The sequence below is a fragment of the Panthera leo genome, chromosome B3, assembly GCF_018350215.1.
Source record: "Panthera leo isolate Ple1 chromosome B3, P.leo_Ple1_pat1.1, whole genome shotgun sequence".
Taxonomy (NCBI): domain Eukaryota; kingdom Metazoa; phylum Chordata; class Mammalia; order Carnivora; family Felidae; genus Panthera; species Panthera leo.
This window is the reverse complement of record NC_056684.1, coordinates 6,385,323-6,404,619: the sequence shown is the minus strand read 5'-3', so window position 1 is coordinate 6,404,619 and position 19,297 is coordinate 6,385,323. Positions and strand designations below refer to the sequence as shown.

The 19,297-nt window shown below is 39.3% G+C and overlaps 1 protein-coding gene across 8 annotated transcripts in view; it reads left to right on the top strand.

The window, feature by feature from the left end:
- The window catches only part of FANCI (FA complementation group I), a 101,870-nt gene that overhangs the window by 53,973 nt on the left and 28,600 nt on the right, over window positions 1-19,297 (top strand). For all 8 annotated transcript variants that reach the window (XM_042941024.1, XM_042941023.1, XM_042941022.1 and 5 more), the window contains exons 13-17: window positions 2,290-2,470; window positions 4,093-4,180; window positions 16,327-16,457; window positions 16,932-17,002; window positions 18,521-18,635. In XM_042941024.1, coding sequence (XP_042796958.1) covers window positions 2,290-2,470; window positions 4,093-4,180; window positions 16,327-16,457; window positions 16,932-17,002; window positions 18,521-18,635 — 586 coding nt within the window. The remainder of the gene's footprint in view (window positions 1-2,289; window positions 2,471-4,092; window positions 4,181-16,326; window positions 16,458-16,931; window positions 17,003-18,520; window positions 18,636-19,297) is intronic.

Genomic DNA, 19,297 nt, shown 5'->3' with positions numbered 1-19,297 from the left:
GACCTGAGCCAAAGTCAGACACTTAAACAACTGAGCCACCCAGGCACCCCAGCTGTAGGATTTCTTGATCTGTGTGCCATGTCTCTTAATTTTTCTTTGAAGTTTTTCATATTTTTATCTTTTTATGTGAAATTCTACAAAAATCCCTTAGTTCTCTTATTTCATTAATTTGTTCTTCAGCTCTGTTTATTTTACTCTTAGGTTTAACTGCTGAATTTTACACTCCAGCAATCATGTTTTTCATTTCTAAAATTGACAATTGGTTCATTTTTCATAAGTGTTTTTTTGTTTCATGCTGTAATATTCTTATTAAGGATATTTTTTAGACTTTTAAAATCTCCTTCTGTTGGTTCCTTTTACCTCAGTTGTTCTCTTCATTGAGTTTGATACTTTTCTTTCAAGGTGGTATTTTTTTCTTACATGTGGTGATTATTGGTCGTCTCATTATTACTTTTGGAGTTCCCTGATTTGTCTGAGAATGCCATGTTTGTTTAATACAACTTACCTCTGAGGTAGGGGGTGCCAGGACTTAGCCTCCCTGATTCTGCAGCATGTTGCCGTACTCTCAGTGCTGCTCTGCCTCTTAGGCCAAAGCTCCTCCACTCAGAGATTCCACCTCTCAACAGGCTCAGTGTTGCTCACTTCTTGGCATAAACTGGGAGCGTATGGTGAGCTGTTGGGGAAGAAGGTACAGGGAAGGATGCTGTGTACCCAGCTGATCGTGTGGGGGGATTCCAGCCAGTCGTCACAGAAGTTGCCCCAGAGTTCCTGCCAGTGCCTGGCATATCTGCCCTTGGTATCTGCTTTTGGAGCCACCCCTTCATTTTGCACTGTGTGGTCAGTGGCTTCATCTTTCGTTCTCGTGTTAGATTACTTTTCACTTTTCTTTTTTTAAATAGGCTCCCTGCCCAGAGGGGAGCCCAACATGGGACTTGATGTCACGACCCTGAGATTAAGACCTGAGCTGAGATCAAGAGTTGGATGCTTAACCAACTGAGGCGTCCAGGCGCCCTTACATTTCTTTGACTTTTTAAGGATTCTTTATTTTATTTTATTTTTTTTTAAGGATTCTTTATAATTTTTAGTCCGTCAAAAATGCCTCTTGTTTTTCCACATTGTTATGGGTTGTATATATGCACTGTATTTAGGCATATGCACACAGGTGTGTGTATCTTCTCTATCATTTGTAGGTACTTGGGGTGAGAAGCCTGGAGCATGTGCTCAGTCCATTATCTTGATCCCAGATCTCCAGAGTGAATATTATTAAAGTCTGTCAAAATGTTATGAGAATCTGTTCACGACTGTCTCCTTTATTCTTTAATGCTGTATTATAATTTGCAGCTGTTTAGCAGGTAGATATAATGATAGAAATGTTACTATAAGCATATCGTTTCCACTAGAGTGGGTAACATTAAATGGTATAAAATGACCAAGGATTCTGTTGCTATGCAAAGGTTATTTGTAGTTTTAGCTCATGCTTTTGAAATCAGATCGTGCATTGATTCATACTATAAGATGAATATGATATAAATATATGAATGTATAAATATGAACGCAAATATCCCTGCTATAAATATTTACTGTGTGCCTTCTAAATGCAAGTTTTATACCAGGCTGTATGATTAAAAATAGGACTACAAGATGGTCTCTACTATAGAGAAAATTTATAAGCATGTATAGAATATAAGTGTTGTTAGTGTTGGAGTGCCTGGGTGGCTCAGTTGGTTAGCTTCTGACATTAGCTCGGTCATGATCTCATGGTTCTTGGGTTCGAGCCCCACACTGGACTCTGTGCTGACAGCTTGGAGCCTGGAGTCTGCCTTGGATTCTGTGTCTCCCTCTCTCTTTCTGCGCCTCCTCTGCTCATGCTCAGTCTCTCTCAAAAATAAATAAACATTAAAAAAATTTTTTTTAAAGTGTTGTTAGTGTCATAGGAGAAGTAGAAGAAGCAACAATTAACTTCCAGTTACGAAATCTTGAATGGAAACGTATAATGGTCAGTACACTGAGATATTCCAGTTTTGTCTGTATGTTTTTGAATATTCTGTAGTTTTTGGATTTTCCCAGTGTTCTGTTAGTGGAAACACTGTACATCCAGGAATTCAGAATTCTGACATAAGGATGCATGAGAAGAAAAGGTTCATGTGAATAGTGTTGATGATTCAGGTCAAGTTTAGGAAATGTGTAAACATGACAATGAATATAAAGGTAAAGTATCTTCCTAAGTTGTTTTTTTTTTTTTTTTTTTTTTTTTTTTTTTTTTTTTAACTAAGCTTTGTTTTCTTGCAGTGTTCATAGTTGGGATCATGTTACTCAGGGCCTGGTAGAACTTGGCTTCATTTTAATGGATTCATATGGGCCAAAGAAGATTCTTGATGGAAAAGCTATTGAAACCAGCTCATGTCTTTCTAAAAAACCAACCCAGCATGCTTGTAAACTGGGAGCTGATATCCTGTTGGAAACTTTTAAGGTGAGACCCTAGTTTGGCAGCCATTTCCTAATTCTATGAAATTATAAATGGGGCATGGTGTTTGTATCATTTTCTGTTTGGGAGCTTCTTTGGATGCTCTTATCTTATACAAGAAATCTTTCAGGTCACTGTAGAACATCCACCTTGAAGAACCATGTTTTTTGGTTCACTGTTTTTGAAGAACTCAGAATAGTTCTATTTTTTAATTCATTACCATATGACAATGATCATCTCAATCTTAATTTCTGAAACATCTTTTAAAAATTCATTTCCTTTCAGCTAAAACAAAAGCTAGATTATGAGGCTAAACAACTTTGCTAATGATTGCTCTACATCATCTTCTTGACATTGAATTGATGTAGCTACACGCCAAAAGTGTCTGTTGGAAATGTTATTTGGGGGCTAATTTAAATGTAAATCTAGGGTTCTGATCCAGAATAATGAAGTGAATGCATACAGTAGTCCTTGAGAGTTGTGTGTTAGATGATATAAATGACCCTTCTTAATAGTAATCTGATTAAAAGAATAAAAGATTTTAATATTTTTTTGTTTTTATGTTTTTTAAAGTTTATTTGAGAGAGAGAGAGAGACAGCGTGAGCACACAGCGGGAGACGGGGAGAGGAAAAGAGAGAATCCCAAGCAGGCTCCACACTGTCAGCATAGATCCCAGTGCAGGTCTCGAACTCACAAACTGTGAGATCATGACCTGAGCCGAAATCAAAAGTTGGATGCTTAACCAGCCGAGCTACCCGTACACCCCAATATTGTTTTTAAATTAATGTTTTTTAAAACTAGTGAGGTTCCCTTTGGTTTTACACAGATGTTGGCTTTGTCAAGGCATCTATAGAAAATATAATTTACTAATAATCTGTTGTTAGTTTGATGTCTGAAAGAAATTAGTCTGTCCCTGGAAGTAATCAAGTTCATGTAAGAATTTGAATGAAAATTGAAAACAGTTCTTTTTTAAGGTGACTACTGTCCTTCCAGAAACCAAGGAAGGGTTTGGTGAAGATTTTTGAGATTTCCAGAAATTTTCATTGGCTTTTAAATTTTAAAATAAGTCATGCATACTGTCAGAAATATGGGTATTAGCATGTAATGGATACCTAAGTAGAATTAGTTCTGTTTGATGCTGAACTGAACACGTGGCAATACTTTCATGTGAGCTCTCTTTTAGGTTAATAAACATGGTAGTTTGCCCTGCTAATGAGTCACCTGAGCACAGAGTGAGGCTAGAATTGAGTGATCCTATCTTTCCAGATGATTGACAGTATATCTGTCTTTGAAATAAACAGTCATGGGGTGCCTGGGTGGCTCAGTCGGTTAAGCGTCCGACTTCGGTTCAGGTCATGGTATCAACAGTTCATGAGTTCGAGTCCCTTGTCAGGCTCTGTGCTGGCAGCTCACAGCCTCGAGCCTACTTTGGGTTCTGTCTCCTCCTCTCTCTGCCCCTCCCCCAGTCATGCTCCGTCTCTCTGTCTCTCTCTCTCATAAATAAACAGTTTTGAAATAAAGTCATGTTATACTTCTATCCAGACTGTTTTTCATACTGCCTAACATGAATTGATACAACTGTAAGCTGGAGGTCACCATGGAATATTTTATTGCCTGTTCTTTTTAGATCCATGAGATGATCAGACAAGAAATTCTCGAGCAAGTCTTCAACAGGGTTGTGACCAGAGCATCCTCTCCCATCAGTCATTTCTTAGGTATTGAGCTGTGAGAAGGTGGATAAAGTTCTAGGGAATATATTCATGTAAATGTCAATACTGTTTTGGTCCTGGAAAAAAAAGTTTTTAAAGCTACAGTAGTTCAATGCAGTATCTTTGATTATGATGCGAGTGAGACATAAATCCTTCTATGTTGTTGTGATTATCAAGAAGGAAAAGGAGGGGCGCCTGGGTGGCTCAGTCGGTTAAGCAGCCGACTTCGGCTCAGGTCATGATCTCACGGTCCGTGAGTTTGAGCCCCGCGTCGGGCTCTGTGCTGACAGCTCAGAGCCTGGAGCCTGTTTCAGATTCTGTGTCTCCCTCTCTCTGACCCTCCCCCGTTCATGCTCTGTCTCTCTCTGTCTCAAAAATAAATAAACGTTAAAAAAAAAAAAGAAGGAAAAGGAGCACTGGGGCACCTGGGTGGCTCAATCGGTTGAGTGTCCGACTTCAGCTCAGGTCATGATCTCCTGGTTCATGAGTTCAGGTCCCACATCGGGCTCGCTGCTGTCAGTGCAGAGCCCTCTTTGGATCCTCTGTCTCCTTCTCTCTCTGCCCCTCCCCCATTCATGCTCTCTGCCTCAAAAATAAACTTTTTTTTTTTTCCAAAAAGAAAGGAGCATATAACTAATGAGTGAAACTTGTCTTACGTTAACTCTGCCTTTTGTTTTACTACTTCTCCGATGATTGCTGTCCTGCTGCAACTCATTGACCTCCCATTCTGCTAACCCTTGACATTCTGGCTTCAGTACTCCTCTCTTTGTATTTTGTTTGTTTGTTTCAATTTTAGAGTGGGAGAGAGGAACAGAGGTGGGGGGAGAGAGAGAATTTCAAACAAGCTCCATGCTCAGCATGGAGCCCAGTGCCAGGCTTGCTCCACCCCCCTGGGATCATGACCTGAGCCAAAATCCAGAGCTGGACACTAACCTAATACATATCTTCTAATCCCAAATCTACTGGTCTTTTCTTAGCCACCGACTTTCCTAATTTCTCTATCAGTACAACTCATTTCTCTATCATTACTTTTCTTAGATAGGTTCTCTGATAACTAATAGTTTGCTTCTTATCCTGCATGTGATCAGTTCTTCTCTTCCTCCTTTCGTGATTCCTTTTCGTCTACCCTGAAGGGTCAAGATTCTGCAAAGTTCAGTACTTGACACTGTTCTACTCTTTTTCTTTCTTTACAGCTTTATTGAAGTATAATTGAAGTACCGTAATCTGTGCATACTTAAGGTATACAGTTTGATGACTTATGACGTGTACACCTGTGAAACAACACAGTGATCACCCACAGAAGTTTCCTGGTGTCCCTTTGTAATTCTTTCCTCCATCCCACTCTTCCTCTCCACCTCCTGTCTCCAGTCTAGTCTGCTTTCTGTCTATAAATTGAATGCCATTTTTGAGTCTTACGTAAATGGAATCCTTCTGTATGCACTCCTTTTTTTGCCTGGCTTCTTTCATTGAGCATAATTCTTGTGAGAGTTTTCCATATTTGTTGCATGTATCAGTAGTTGGTCCCTTTTTATTGTTAGTAGTACTACCTGGTGTGAATATAACCTCAATTTGTTTATTCGCTCACCTGTGGACAGGTTATATAGGTTTTTCCCAGTTTGGGTCTGTTACAAATAAAGCGGCTGTGAGCATTCATTGTAAGTCTTTTTGAGGAAATATGCTTTTGTTTTTCTTGGGAAGATAACCTGGTAGTGGAATGGGTGCATCATATGGGAGATCTATGTTTAATAGTTTAAGAAACTGCCAGACTGTTTTCCAAAGTGGTTGTACCATTTTACATTCCTGCCAGCAGTGTTGCTGGTTGCTCACATTGTGACCAACACTTGGTATGTTTAGTTTTCTTTAGTCATTGATAGGTGCTTGATAGTATCTCATTGTGGTTTTCATGTGTATTTCCCCAGAGCCCGGTGATACTGAACATGTGCCTTTTTTGTATGTTCGAATCTTTTGTCTGATTTTTAAAATTGAGTTGTTTGCTGCCTTATTACTGAGTTGTAAAAGTCTTCATGTAATCTGAATATAAGTCCTTTGTCCGATTCGTGTTTTGCAAATACTTTCTCCTAGTCTGTGGTTTTACTTAATTTTTTTAACAGTGTTGTTTGAAGAGTTTTATCAATTATCAGTTTATCAGTTTCTTTTTATAATCCCTGCTTTTTGTGTCATGTATTAAAGAATCTTTGCCAAACCCAAGATCACTAAGATTCACTATGATTTTTCCTATATGATCTACTAGAAGCTGTATAGTTTTAGCTTTTTACACTTTAATCTGTGATCCATTTTTGTTAAATCCTATATGGTGTGAGTTCATTCCCCACCCCACCCCCCCCTTTGGCTATCCATTTGATCCAGCACATTTTTTTAAAAATTTTTTTAGTGTTTTTTCATTTTCTGAGAGAGAGCGAGCGAGCAGGGGAGGGGCAGAGAGAGGGGGGGAGACACAGAATCCGAAGCAGTCTCCACGGCCTGGAGCCTGATGTGGGGCTTGAACTCACAAACCATGAGATCATGACCTGAGCTGTAGTCAAACGTTAACTGACTGAGCCACCCAGGCGCCCCTGATCCAGCACATTTTTAAAAAAAGATTATCTTTTCTAGAGCACCTGGGTGACTCAGTTTGTTAAGCATCTGACTCTTGGTTTTGGCTCAGGTCATGATCTTGAAGTTCGTGAACTCCGCTGACAGTGCAGAGCCTGCTTGGGATATTCTCTGTCTCCCTCTCTCTCTCTCTGCCCCTCTCCTGTTTGTGCTCTTGCTCTCGTGCTGTCTCTAAATAAATTTTTTAAAAAATAAAAGATTATTTTTTTCATTAAATTAGCATGCTATCTTTGTTGAAATCAACTAGCCATATACATGTGGGTCTATTTTAGGAATCTTCTGTTCCAGTGATCTGTTATTGTCTTGATTGCTGTACCTTTGTAATAAGTTTTAAAATCAAATAGTGTAAATCCTTCAACTTTGCTCTTTTTCAAAATAGTCTCAGCTACTATAAGTCCTTCGCATTTCCAAATAAGTTTTAGAATTAGTTTGTCAATTTTTTTTTTTCAACGTTTTTTTGTTTTTTTTTTAATTTATTTTTGGGACAGAGAGAGACAGAGCATGAACGGGGGAGGGGCAGAGAGAGAGGGAGACACAGAATCGGAGGCTCCGAGCCATCAGCCCAGAGCCTGACGCGGGGCTCGAACTCACGGACCGCGAGATCGTGACCTGGCTGAAGTCGGACGCTTAACCGACTGCGCCACCCAGGCGCCCCTAGTTTGTCAATTTTTATAAAGAACTTGTTCAGGTTTTGATTGAGATTGCCTTAAATAACGGATCAATTTAGGAGACATCATCTTAACAATACTGAGTCTTCTAACCCCTGAACATAGTATAGCTCTCCATGTATTTAGGTCTTTAATTTCTTCTAGCAGTGCTCTCTAGATTTCAGTGTGAATCTTGCATATCTTTTGTCAGATTTATCCCTAAGTATTTCATATTTTTATTGCTGTTGTACATGATATTTTTAAAAATGTCTATTTGTGATTAATTGCTAGCGTGTAGAAATAGTTGCCTTTTTATATTGACATTGTATCTTGCAACCTTGTTAAACCTTATTCTAATTGCTTTTTGGCAATTCCTTAGAATATTCTAAATAGAAATCATGTCACCTGCAAATCAAGACAATCCTGATATATTTGCATCTTTTTTCCTTCACTGGTTGAACTTAGGGGCTTGTCAGTTTTACTAATCTTTCAAAGAATGAGCTTCTGGTGTGAATTCTCTCCATTGTTTGTTTCCAATTTCACTGATATCTGCTTCTTATTTCTTAGCTTTTGCTTGCTTTGGGTTCATTTTGCTCTTGTAAATGGTTGAAAAAATCAAAAGAATAATATGTCCTCTGAAAAAGTTAGTATTCAGAGTACATAGAGTATTACTGGAATATAGCCACACTCAGTCATTTACATGTTGTCTATCTTGCTTTTACACTATACCAGCAGAGTTGAACAGTTGTCATTTAAACCATGGCTTATAAAACCTAAAATGGTTACTGTCTGGCCCTTTACAGAAAGAGTGTCAACTTGTGGCCTATTACATTTACCTGGAGGTTTACATTGCTTTTTCTTCCTGGTGCTCCAAGTTTCCTTTCGTTTGTGTGAAAGGTTTTAACTGCAATTTCTTTAATAAAACAGGGCTGTTCGGGTTATCTCAGTCTTCTGGGCAAACATTTGTAGTTTATGTTTTTCAAGGAATTTGGCCATTTCACCTGAGTTACCAAGTTTATTGCCATGAAGTTGTTGAGAATATCCTTTTCATGACTCTAGGTTCTATATTGATGTCCCCTTTCTTATTCGTGATAGCTGTGATGTGCGTTGTCTTTTTTCTTATCACTGAAGCAAGAGATTCATGTCTTATTATTAAAAAAAAAAATTTTTTTTTAATGTTTATTTATCTTTGAGAGACAGAGCACGAGCAGGGGAGTGGCAGAGCGAGAGGGAGACACAGAATCTGAAGCAGGCTCCAGGCTCTGAGCCGTCAGCCCAGAGCTCGATGCGGGGCTTGAACTCACGAACAGTGAGATCATGACCTGAGCCAAAGCCGGATACTTAACCGACTGAGCCACCCAGGCACCCCAAAATTTTATTGATCTCAAAAAAACAGCTTTTAGTTTCACTGAATTTCTCTGTTTTTTGTTTTTAGTTTCATTTATTTCTGCTCTTTTTTGTCTCCTTTTTACTGCTTTGGGTTTAATCTGCGGGTTTTTTTGGCTAGAAGGTTAGGTCACTGGGGCACCTGGGTGCCTTAGTTGGTTGAGCATCCGACTCTGGATTTTGGTTAGGGATCCCAGGATTGAGCCCCTCATCGGGCTCCACGGTGAGTGTAGAGCCTGCTTAAGATTCTCTTCCCTCTTGCTCTCTCTCTCCTTCTGCCCCTCTCCCCTGCTCACAGTCTTTTTCCTCTCTCTCTTAAAAAAAAAAGAAACAGCTTAGGTCAGTAATTTGAAACGTTTTTAATACGAGCTTTAAACTAAATTTCCATCTAAATATTGCTTTAGCTATATCCCATACATTTTGTTTTTAATTTTCTTCAGTTACAAATACTTTTCAATTTCCCTTGTGATTTGTTCTTTAACCTATGAGTTATTATTATTTTCTTTAACCTATGGGTTATTTAGAAGTATGTTGTTCAGGGGTGCCTGGGTGGCTCAGTCGGTTAAGCATCCGACTTCGGCTCAGGTCACAATCTCACGGTCCGTGAGTTCGAGCCCCGCGTCAGGCTCTGGGCTGATGGCTCAGAGTCTGGAGCCTGCTTCTGATTCTGTGTCTCCCTCTCTCTCTGCCCCTCCCCCGTTCATGCTCTGTCTCTCTCTGTCCCAAAAATAAATAAACGTTAAAAAAAAAAATTAAAAAAAAAAATATGTTCAGCTTTCAAATATTTGGAGGTTTTCCAGATATTTTTCTGTTGTTGATTTCTAATTTGTGGTTATAATACTATCTATGACATGAATTTTTAAATATTAATTAAAGCAATCTCTACCCCCAATGTGGGGCTCAATTCACAACCCCAAGATCAAGAATTGTATACTTTTTCTCCCAAAAAATAAACATTAAAAAAAAAAAAAAAAAGGCGGGGGTGTGCTTGGGTGGCTCAGTTGGTGAATGTCTGACTCAGCTTAGGTAATGATCTCATGGCTCATGAGTTCAAATCCCACATAGGGTGAGTACAAGACCCACTTTGGGTGAGCCTCACTTCTCTCTCTCCCTCTGCCCCTCCTGGGATATTCCCTCCCTCCCTCCCTCCCTCCCTCCCTCCCTCTCTCTCTCTCTAACTCTCTCTCCCTCTCTCTCTCTCTCTCTGCCCTTCACTCACTTGCATCCTCTCTGTCAAAAAAAAAAAAAAGCATGCTCTTCCAACTGAGGTAGCCAGGTACCCCTATGACATGAGTTTTTAAAAGTTTATTGAGACTTAGGCTTGTTTTATTCTCAGAATATGGTTCAGTTTGATAAATGTTCTGTGTGCTATTGAAAAGAAAACATTGGGGCGCCTGGGTGGCTCAGTCAGTTAAGCGTCCGACTTCGGCTCAGGTCATGATCTCGCAGTCCATGGGTTCGAGCCCTGCGTTGGGCTCTGTGCTGACAGCTCAGAGCCTGGAGCCTGTTTCGGATTCTGTGTTCCCCTCTTTCTCTGACCCTCCCCTGTTCATGCTCTCTCTCTCTCTGTCTCAAAAATAAATAAATGTTAAAAAAAAAAAAAAAAAAAAAAGAAAAGAAAACGTATTCTGTTGTTAGGTGGAGTTTTCCATAACTCAGTTAAGTCAGATGATTCAAGTCTTTTGTATTCTTACATATTTTCTTCTAATTATTCTGTTAACTATTAAGATGAGTGTTGAATCTTTGACTTTGTAATTATAAATGTGTCAGTTTCTTTTAGTTCTATCAGTTCTTGCTATATGTATTTTAAAACTTTATTATTAGGGGCATACTCGTTTAGGATTGTTATGTCCTCTTAGCTAACTGACCCATTAATCATTATGAAATGACCTTTTTTGTTCCTGGGAATATTTGCTTTGAAGTCTACTTTGAATTAATTAATTAATTAATTTATTTATTTATTTATTTTTATTTTTTTTTTTTTAACGTTTTTTTATTTATTTTTGGGACAGAGAGAGACAGAGCATGAACGGGGGAGGGGCAGAGAGAGAGGGAGACACAGAATCGGAAACAGGCTCCAGGCTCCGAGCCATCAGCCCAGAGCCCGACGCGGGGCTCGAACCCACGGACCGCGAGATCGTGACCCGGCTGAAGTCGGACGCTTAACCGACTGCGCCACCCAGGCGCCCCATGAATTTATTTTTTAATGTTTGTTTATTTTTGAAAAACAGAGTGTGAGCTGGGGAGGGGCAGAGAGAGAGGGAGGCACAGAGCCCAACGAGGGGCTCAAACTCAGGAAACGTGAGATCGTGATCTGAGCTGACGTTGGATGCTTAACTGACTGAGCTACCCAGGTGCCCCCTGAAGTCGACTTTGGTATTAATACAACTTCTCTGGTTTTCTTTTGATCTGTGACAACATTGTATATTTTTTTCATCTTTTTAGTTTTAACTTACTTATGTCTTTATAGTTGGCACGGGTTTCTTGTAGACCACATACAAAGGTGTTTTACTTTTTCAATCCTATTTGATAATCATGAACTTTAAATCAGGGCATTCCATTTACATGTAATGTAATTATCATCTGGCTGGTTTCTGTTTTATCCATCTGTTCTTCTTTTTTTTCTGCTGTTCTGCCTTCTTTTGGATTTTTTTTTTTCATGTTTGTTTATTTATTTTGAGAGAGAGAGGGTATGCGAGAAGCAAGAGAGAGAGAATCCCAAGCAGTCTCTGTGCTGTCAGCGTGGAGCCCAGTGCAGGCCTCAATCTCATGAACTGTGAGATCATGACCTGAGCTGAAATCAAGAGTCAGATGCTTAACTGAGCCACCCAAGTGCCCTTAGATTGCTTTTTTAAAATTTTGTTAAATTCCATTTTGTCTTGCTCAATTTGATTAGCTCTACCTCTTTTTTAAATTTTTTTTTGGGGGGGGGTTGCTTTAGGGTTTATGATACTTTAACTTACTATAGTTTACCTTCAAGTATTCTACCTCAACAAATAACTTCCATTTCTAACTTCTGCCCTTGTGACTTTTGTGCTATTCTCATACATTTTACTTCTCTGTTTATTGAATTATATCTACATTGTTACGTTTGCTTTAAACAGTCAATTGTGTCTTTCAAGAATTTTTTATTGTATGTTTTAAAAATATTTACTTTTGAGAGAGTGTGCATGTGCACAAGTAGGGGAGGGGCAGAGGGAGAGGAAGACAGAAACCCATGAGAGCTCTGTGCTGATGCAAGGCTTGAACCCACCAACCATGAGATCATGACCCGAGCCCAAATCAAGGGCTGGATGCTTAACTGACTGAGCCACCCAGGTGCCCCAAGAATTTTTTTAAATAAGAAATGTCTTTTACACATGTGTTTACCATTTCTGGTGCTTTTTCCCTTTGTGTCTAGATTTCTATCCAGTATTATTTTCTGTCCAACTGCCTTTAACTTTCATATACTGCTTAGAATTCAAGGAGCAAATATAGACTCCACTGTTGAGACACTAAGCTTTGTACTCCTACAGGGTGGGGACTTTAGTCTTTGACTGTTGGTAGCCACCTTGAACAGTCAGTCTTCTGTCCAGTGCACCTGCTCAGTGTCTTACACTCCTGTCACTCTGGATTGCTGGATTTAGTCTTATTCTTTGTGTTCAGTTTTTGTGTGCTCTTAGAATCAACTTCATTCTATGTAAACCTGTGTCTGCCTCAAAAGACTGGAAATAGAAAAAAAATATTTGCCAAATTCTTCAGAAAAAATTTTTTTTCTATACTACTGATCTGCTGTTGTTGAATTCTTTTCGTGTGTCATAAAAAGTCTTTAATTTAGTGTTAGTTTTTTGAAATATATTTTTACTGGGTATAGAATTCCAAATTGACAGGGTTTTGTTTTTTTCTTTTAGTACTTTAAAGATGTTACTTTACTGTTCTTTTGGCTTTCATCATTTCTAATTAGTTAGCTTTCATTCATATCTTTGTTCCTTTCTATATAATATATATATTTTTCTTTATCAGCGGTTTTAAGCAATTTATGTGCTTTAGTGTAGTTTTCTCCATGTTTCTGGTTGGAGTTTGTCAAGCTTCTTGAATCTGTAGGTTTGTGGTTTTCATCAAGTTTGGAACATTTTGAGATACTCTCTCTCTTTTTTTAAATGTTTGTTTATTTTGAGAGAGAGAGAACATAAGTGGGGGACAGGTAGAGAGAGATGAAGAGAGAGAATCCCAAGCTAGCTCCTTGCTGTCAGCACAGAGCCCGAGGTGGAGCTTGATGTCACAAATTGTGAGATCATGACCAGAGCTGAAATCAGGAGTTGGATGCTCAACCTACTGAGCCACGCAGGCACCCCAAGATACGATTTCTTCAAAAACTTTTCTGTCCTCTCCCTCCTACCAGCACACACTCCTCCCACCCCTATACTGCGTTACATATGTAATAGGCTGCTTTACATTGCCTATATAGCTTACAGATTCTTTTTTAGTCTTTTTTACTGTTTTTAGACAGTTGATATTGCTATAACTTAAAGTTCCCAGATCTTGTGCAGCAATCTAATTTTTCATCTTTAGACATCTGATTTGTATCTTTTTTCATACTTTTGCTCTCCTTAACATGCTTCCCTTACCTTTTTTGAACATATAAATTATATTTATTTTAGTTTTTTTAATATCCTTATTTACTAATCCTATCATGTATAGCATTTCTGTTTTGTTTTTATTGATTTATTTCTTCCTCATCGTGGGTCATAATTTTCCCACCTCTTGCATGCTTTGTAATTTTTTTTAAATATTTTTTTTTAACATTCATTTTTGAGAGAGACAGAATGTGAGTAGGGGAGGGGCAGAGGGAGAGAGAGACACAGAATCCAAAGCAGGCTCCAGGCTCTGAACTGTCAGCACAGAGCCCAACGTGGGGCTAGAACTCGCAAACTGTGAGATCACCACCTGAATTGAAGTTGGCTGCTTAACTGACTGAGCCACCCAGGAGACCCTGCATGCTTTGTAATTTTTGATTGGATAGTAGACCCTATGAATTTTTACATTGTTAATTTCATGGATTTTTTTTTTCTTTCAAATAATTTTGAGCTTTAAATTTTTGGAAAACATTTAATCATTTGGATGATTATGCTGTGTTAAGCAAGACCAGGTAGCCTTTAATCTCAGGCTAGTTAGGTTTCACAAATGCCTAAGTATAGAACCTTGTATATTATGAGGTGTCTCCACTGTGGTTGTTGTGAATGTGAACTATTATTTGTCTTTTGTGACCTCTGAGAATAGATCTGCCTGCTTCTTGCTGCTGGGTCTTCCCTTGGCTTCTAGTAGCTTCCTCACAATCATGCACCTACCAGAACACAACTGACATACACAGGGGGCTTCTCGCACATCTCCAGGGCCCTCTTCCCGTGTAGCTCTTTCCTTTCTAGAACTCTGCCCTGTGAGTTCTTGCTGCCTTGGCTTTTTGAATTCCCACCTCCATCTCTTTAAATTGAGAAGACCACTGGGCTCGGAGTTTCCCCTCTCTGTGCTGCTGCCTAGGAACTCTCTAGGCGGTAAGATGGAGCAGTTCTAAGGCATACCCCATTTATTTCCCTTCTGTGGGGGACCATGGGCCTGCACTGCTTGTCTAGTGTCTGAAAATTATTAATATAATTTGGCCCTTTTTGTTACTGTTGTTTAAAGTGGGAGGATAAATCTAGTCACTGTTTCTCCACGATGGTAGGAAGCAGAAGTCTGCTCCTCTTTTTACACATTCTTTTCCTTGTACATGTCATACCTCTTTGCATGACTTCATTTATTTTTGTGGGCTTCGGTGGACATGGCTCCTAAATCTTTATGTCAAGACTGTCTTCATTCCTTGGTTCAGTGCCCCCATTCCTGCTGGATATTTCCATTTAGGTTTTTCTTTTTCCTTTTATTTCAAATGCAATACAGTTTCCTTCCAACAAAGTCCCCTTTCAGTTGTTCATATTTCTATTATTTGAAGCTTGACTCTCCAAATTCCAGAAGTTGGAATTCCTTTTCATTAGCTCAAACTTAGTACCTAAGTTCTCTCATTTTTTCTGTTACTTTTGTCTTCATTTTTGTGCCCTTCCTTCCCACCTGTTGCCTAGTTTGCAGCCTTACATCCTTGCATTTAGGCTTTTGCCATAGGTTCTGATTTCCCTGCTCTCTCCTCTCTGCAGCAAGTCAGCCTGCATATGCCACCACATGGTGTTACTAAAATACCACTCTATCACTCAGAAATCACCAGTACCTTCCTTATAAATTATCAGCTCTTTATCCTGGCCCTTCAAGTCCTTGACAATTTGATCCATCCTGCCTTTTCAGCATTAACTTCACTTATTTATTTTTATGAATTCTTCACCCCCGCTTCACAGGATTTTCCAACCCGTTTTCTGAATATGCCCTATACTTCTTTTTCCTCATACTTTTCCCTTTACATCTAGTAGCCCTTTCTGGTTCTTGGTGCATCTAAATGTCAGCCTTCTTTCAGAACCCAGCTTAAATACTTCTCTTCACTCTTCTAAAGCACACCAACTCATAATAATCTCTTCTTCCTTTGAACTCCTCTTTAGCCTCTCTAATATTTGCTAGGCAATAAAATATGTTTGCGATTATTAGATATTTGATGTTGACCCATTATTTATCTCTTTCATGCTTTCAAAATATGTTTTTCTATGACTCCTAATTAAAATTCTTGAAGAGAGATCATGTTTGTGTGGTTTTGTATATTCCTTATAGGACGATACTATACTTGCACTAATAAGTGTTCGTAGCTGGGTTCCTGGGTGGCTCACTCGGTTAAGCGTCTGACTTTTGATTTCATCTCAGGTCATGATCTCACAGTTTGTGAGTTCAAGCCCTGCATCGGGCTCTGTGCTGACAGTGAGAAGACTGCTTCGGATTCTCTCTCCCCCACTCCTCTCTGCCCCTCTACCACTCATGCTTGTTCTCTCCCTCTCTCTCTTGCTCAAAACTAAACTTAAGGGGCGCCTGGGTGGCTCAGTCGGTTGAGTGTCCGGCTGCGGCTCAGGTCATGATCTCATGGTTCGTGAGTTCGAGCCCCATGTCGGGCTCCGTGCTGACCGCTCAGAGCCTGGAGCCTGCTTCGGATTCTGTGTCTCCCTCTCTCTCTGACCCTCCCCTGTTCATGCTCTGTTTGTCTCTGTCTCAAAAATAAATAAACATAAAAAAAATAAATAAAATAAAAGTTCACAGATACTGACTTCAGCTTAGAAATACGAAGATACTGTATGCTACTTGTCTTGACAGTGTAACAGATTTCTTCCCTTCTTTTAGATAAATTTTTATAATCTTAATATTATCACAGAAGAAAGTTTCAGAAGTATATCCTAGTTACACTGACCATAGAAAAAGTATATAGGATCAGTAGAAATTGCTATTGCAGTATACTTGACAAAAGACACAAAAAGCCTTTTATCATTTATTTTCCCATATTTAATTTTCATTTATTTGAAATATCTTTAGTTTTTGAGACAACTCACTATAGATTCTGTTTTTCAGATTTGCTTTCAAATATCATCATGTACGCACCCTTAGTTCTTCAAAGTTGTTCTGCTAAAGTCACAGAAACTTTTGACTATTTATCCTTTCTGCCGCTTCAAACTGTACAAGGGCTGCTGAAGGCAGTGCAGGTAAGTCTTCAGACTCCTAAGGAATTTGGCAAAACTGAGGTTGAACTGCCTAATGGAAGTCTGATGTGATTCTTCATAAATATCAATGTCTGAGAAATCCTGTATTCCTTGATTTTGAAGCATAAAACTGTATTAAAAGTGCATGAGCACCGAGCGAGACTCTGTTTCTAAGCGTACCCCCTTCTTCCTGGCACACTTGTGTCTCCCGTGACTCGTTGTCAAGTTAGTGAGATAATTGTAAAGCTCTTAGAAATTTGATGACGATAGGTTTAAAGGCATTTCACAATTAGTTTAAATTTAGTATTTCAAAGTATGCTGTTGTCCATATTACTAAGTATAATAAGCATTGAAACATGTATGTAAAAACAGAACCAAATTTCCTTATATGAGCCAAATAGTGACAGTTTTGGGTAGAAATGAGCAAAGGCTAATAAACTTGGGGGTTTTTCTACCTGCTTCTTCTTTGTCTTTCAGCCCCTTCTCAAGGTCAGCATGTCGGTGAGGGACTCCCTGATACTTGTCCTTCGGAAAGCCATGTTTGCCAGGTATTGAAAATCCGTGAGACCCTGGGAAGTAGTGCCTTCTAAGGTTACTCACCATCTTCTCTGCCGTCTCCTTGTACAGCCTGTTCACGGTGGTCCTGCAGACGTCTAACCCAAGAGAACAGCTTTCATCAGGCACAGCCTTGTGCTACGTGCAGGGTTCTTTATCTCATCCAGTCTTCCGAGTAACCTGTAAAGTTAGAATTATTACAGTCTCCTCCATACAGATCAGGAAACTCAGGCCTAGAGAAGATAAGTGACTTTCCACAAGTCAAACAGAGGTTCGTGGAGCTAGAATATGAGCTTCTGATCTCAGGTACTCTGCTGTACACCCCTAGAATAATCTTCAGGACAAGGTTGCAGTGCCAGCTGGCAAGAGTTCTAGAAAGGAAAACATCTTCATTAGGAAAATATTCAAGAAACTCACTCTAGTGAATATTGAGTTACGGTCTAGTGATTGTAGACTAAATTGTTAAGCGGTCTCAGGTATTTTTTGGCTTAGTCAATGCCTCCTGATCTCTTTTCCTTTATTTCTTAGTGTATAAGCTAAAGATGATAATACTACCTCCCAAAAAGTATTAGGGGAGCTAAAGATGATATTACTACCTCCCAAAAAGTATTATGGGACCAGTAATAGGTGGAAGACATTTGGTACTTTAAATATATGATGCTCAATTTTTTTTTTTTTTTTTTTTAACGGTTACTTATTTTTGAGAGACTGCACAAGTGGGGGAGGGGCAGAGAGAGAGAGGGAGACACAGAATCCAAAGCAGACTCCAGGCTCCGGGCTCTGAGCTGTCAACACAGAATCCTAACGCGGGGCTCGAACTCATGAACTGTGAGATCATGACCTGAGCCCAAGTCGGACACTTAACCAACTGAGTCACCCAGGCACCCCTAAGATGCTCAGTTGATGTCACATTGACTCTATTATAACGTGTTTGTGGATATACAGAGGAACAACCAGCAAGTATATACTATTATCCCTCTTCTAGAGTTGACAGTTTTTTGTTATTCCTTACCCAGAGGTATGTCTGCTAGGCCAAGGTTTGTATGTCATAACATCTCCCCCATGAATTGATCATTGAGCCTCAGTGAGATGAATGTATCATTTTTCTGGATGGAGGGTTTATAAGGCGCCAAGCACTATACTCCTCTACGAAGAAGGGAAGTGGTCCTTCAGACAATCTGCCGTTTCTATCCTACTTAGTACTTGATATTTGAGTTATTGGCCCTTGTATAGCTTCTCAGTACTCTTGTTCCCCACATAGAAGAAAGTATAGATCGTGTCATGAGGTTAACTAGATAGTGAGAAATCAGCTGAGGTCCTCTACTGCTAACTGCTGTGAACAGCTGATGTTTTATTTTGAGTATATAAATTTATTTTATTTTGCTCTGTGCTTCATTACTTATTCATATTCCTTTTCTGTACAGAGGTAACTGGCTTTTTCTGACCCAGAAGCCTATTCCTGTGAAGCTAATATTGTTGGTTAACTGTTTCTCTGTCTGTTCCTGAGCTAGCCAGCTTGATGCCCGAAAAGCTGCGGTTGCTGGGTTTTTGCTGCTTCTGAAGAACTTTAAGGTTTTGGGCAGCTTGTCCTCCTCCCAGTGCAGTCAGTCCATCGGTGCCAGCCAGGTAAGGACTGTTAACGCTGGGTTGTCGTGTGCATTCGTGCAGAAGTTGGTGATGTGTACGCTGTTCTTTCTCTCTCCTGCTCTGGTTGTACAAATGACCCTGAAACAGAGTCTGATGATGATGGCAGTGATAACAGCTAACACTTACTTAAAATGATGGGTTTGCTGTGTGCTAGACAGTGCTCTCCACCACGGTAGCTACTAGCCTCAGTGTGGTTGTTGAACTGCATGCTCGGTTGAAGTGTGTCTGGCCAAATTGAGTCACGCTGTATGTGTAAAATGCATGCTGCATTTTGAAGATTTAGTGTGAGGTAAGGGAAAATAGCTTGTTACTTTTAATTTCGATTACATGTTGAAATAGTTTTGATATATTTGGTTAAATGTTAAAGTTAATTTCACCAGCATCTTTTTACTTTTTGAATTTGACTACTAGAAAATTTTGAATTAGCAATGTGACTTGCATTTGTGGTTTGTCCTGCTAGGTGGTGTGCTAAGTGTTTTATATTTATTATGTCATTTCATCTTCCTGGTAATCCTCTGAGTCTAGATGTTATTATTATCCCCATTTTTAATAGTTAATTTACTTTGCACAGCCTGGTAATCTGAGAAAATAAGACTTTTTACAGTATTTTGGTAATTCAGACTTTGGAGCAATAAAATTTT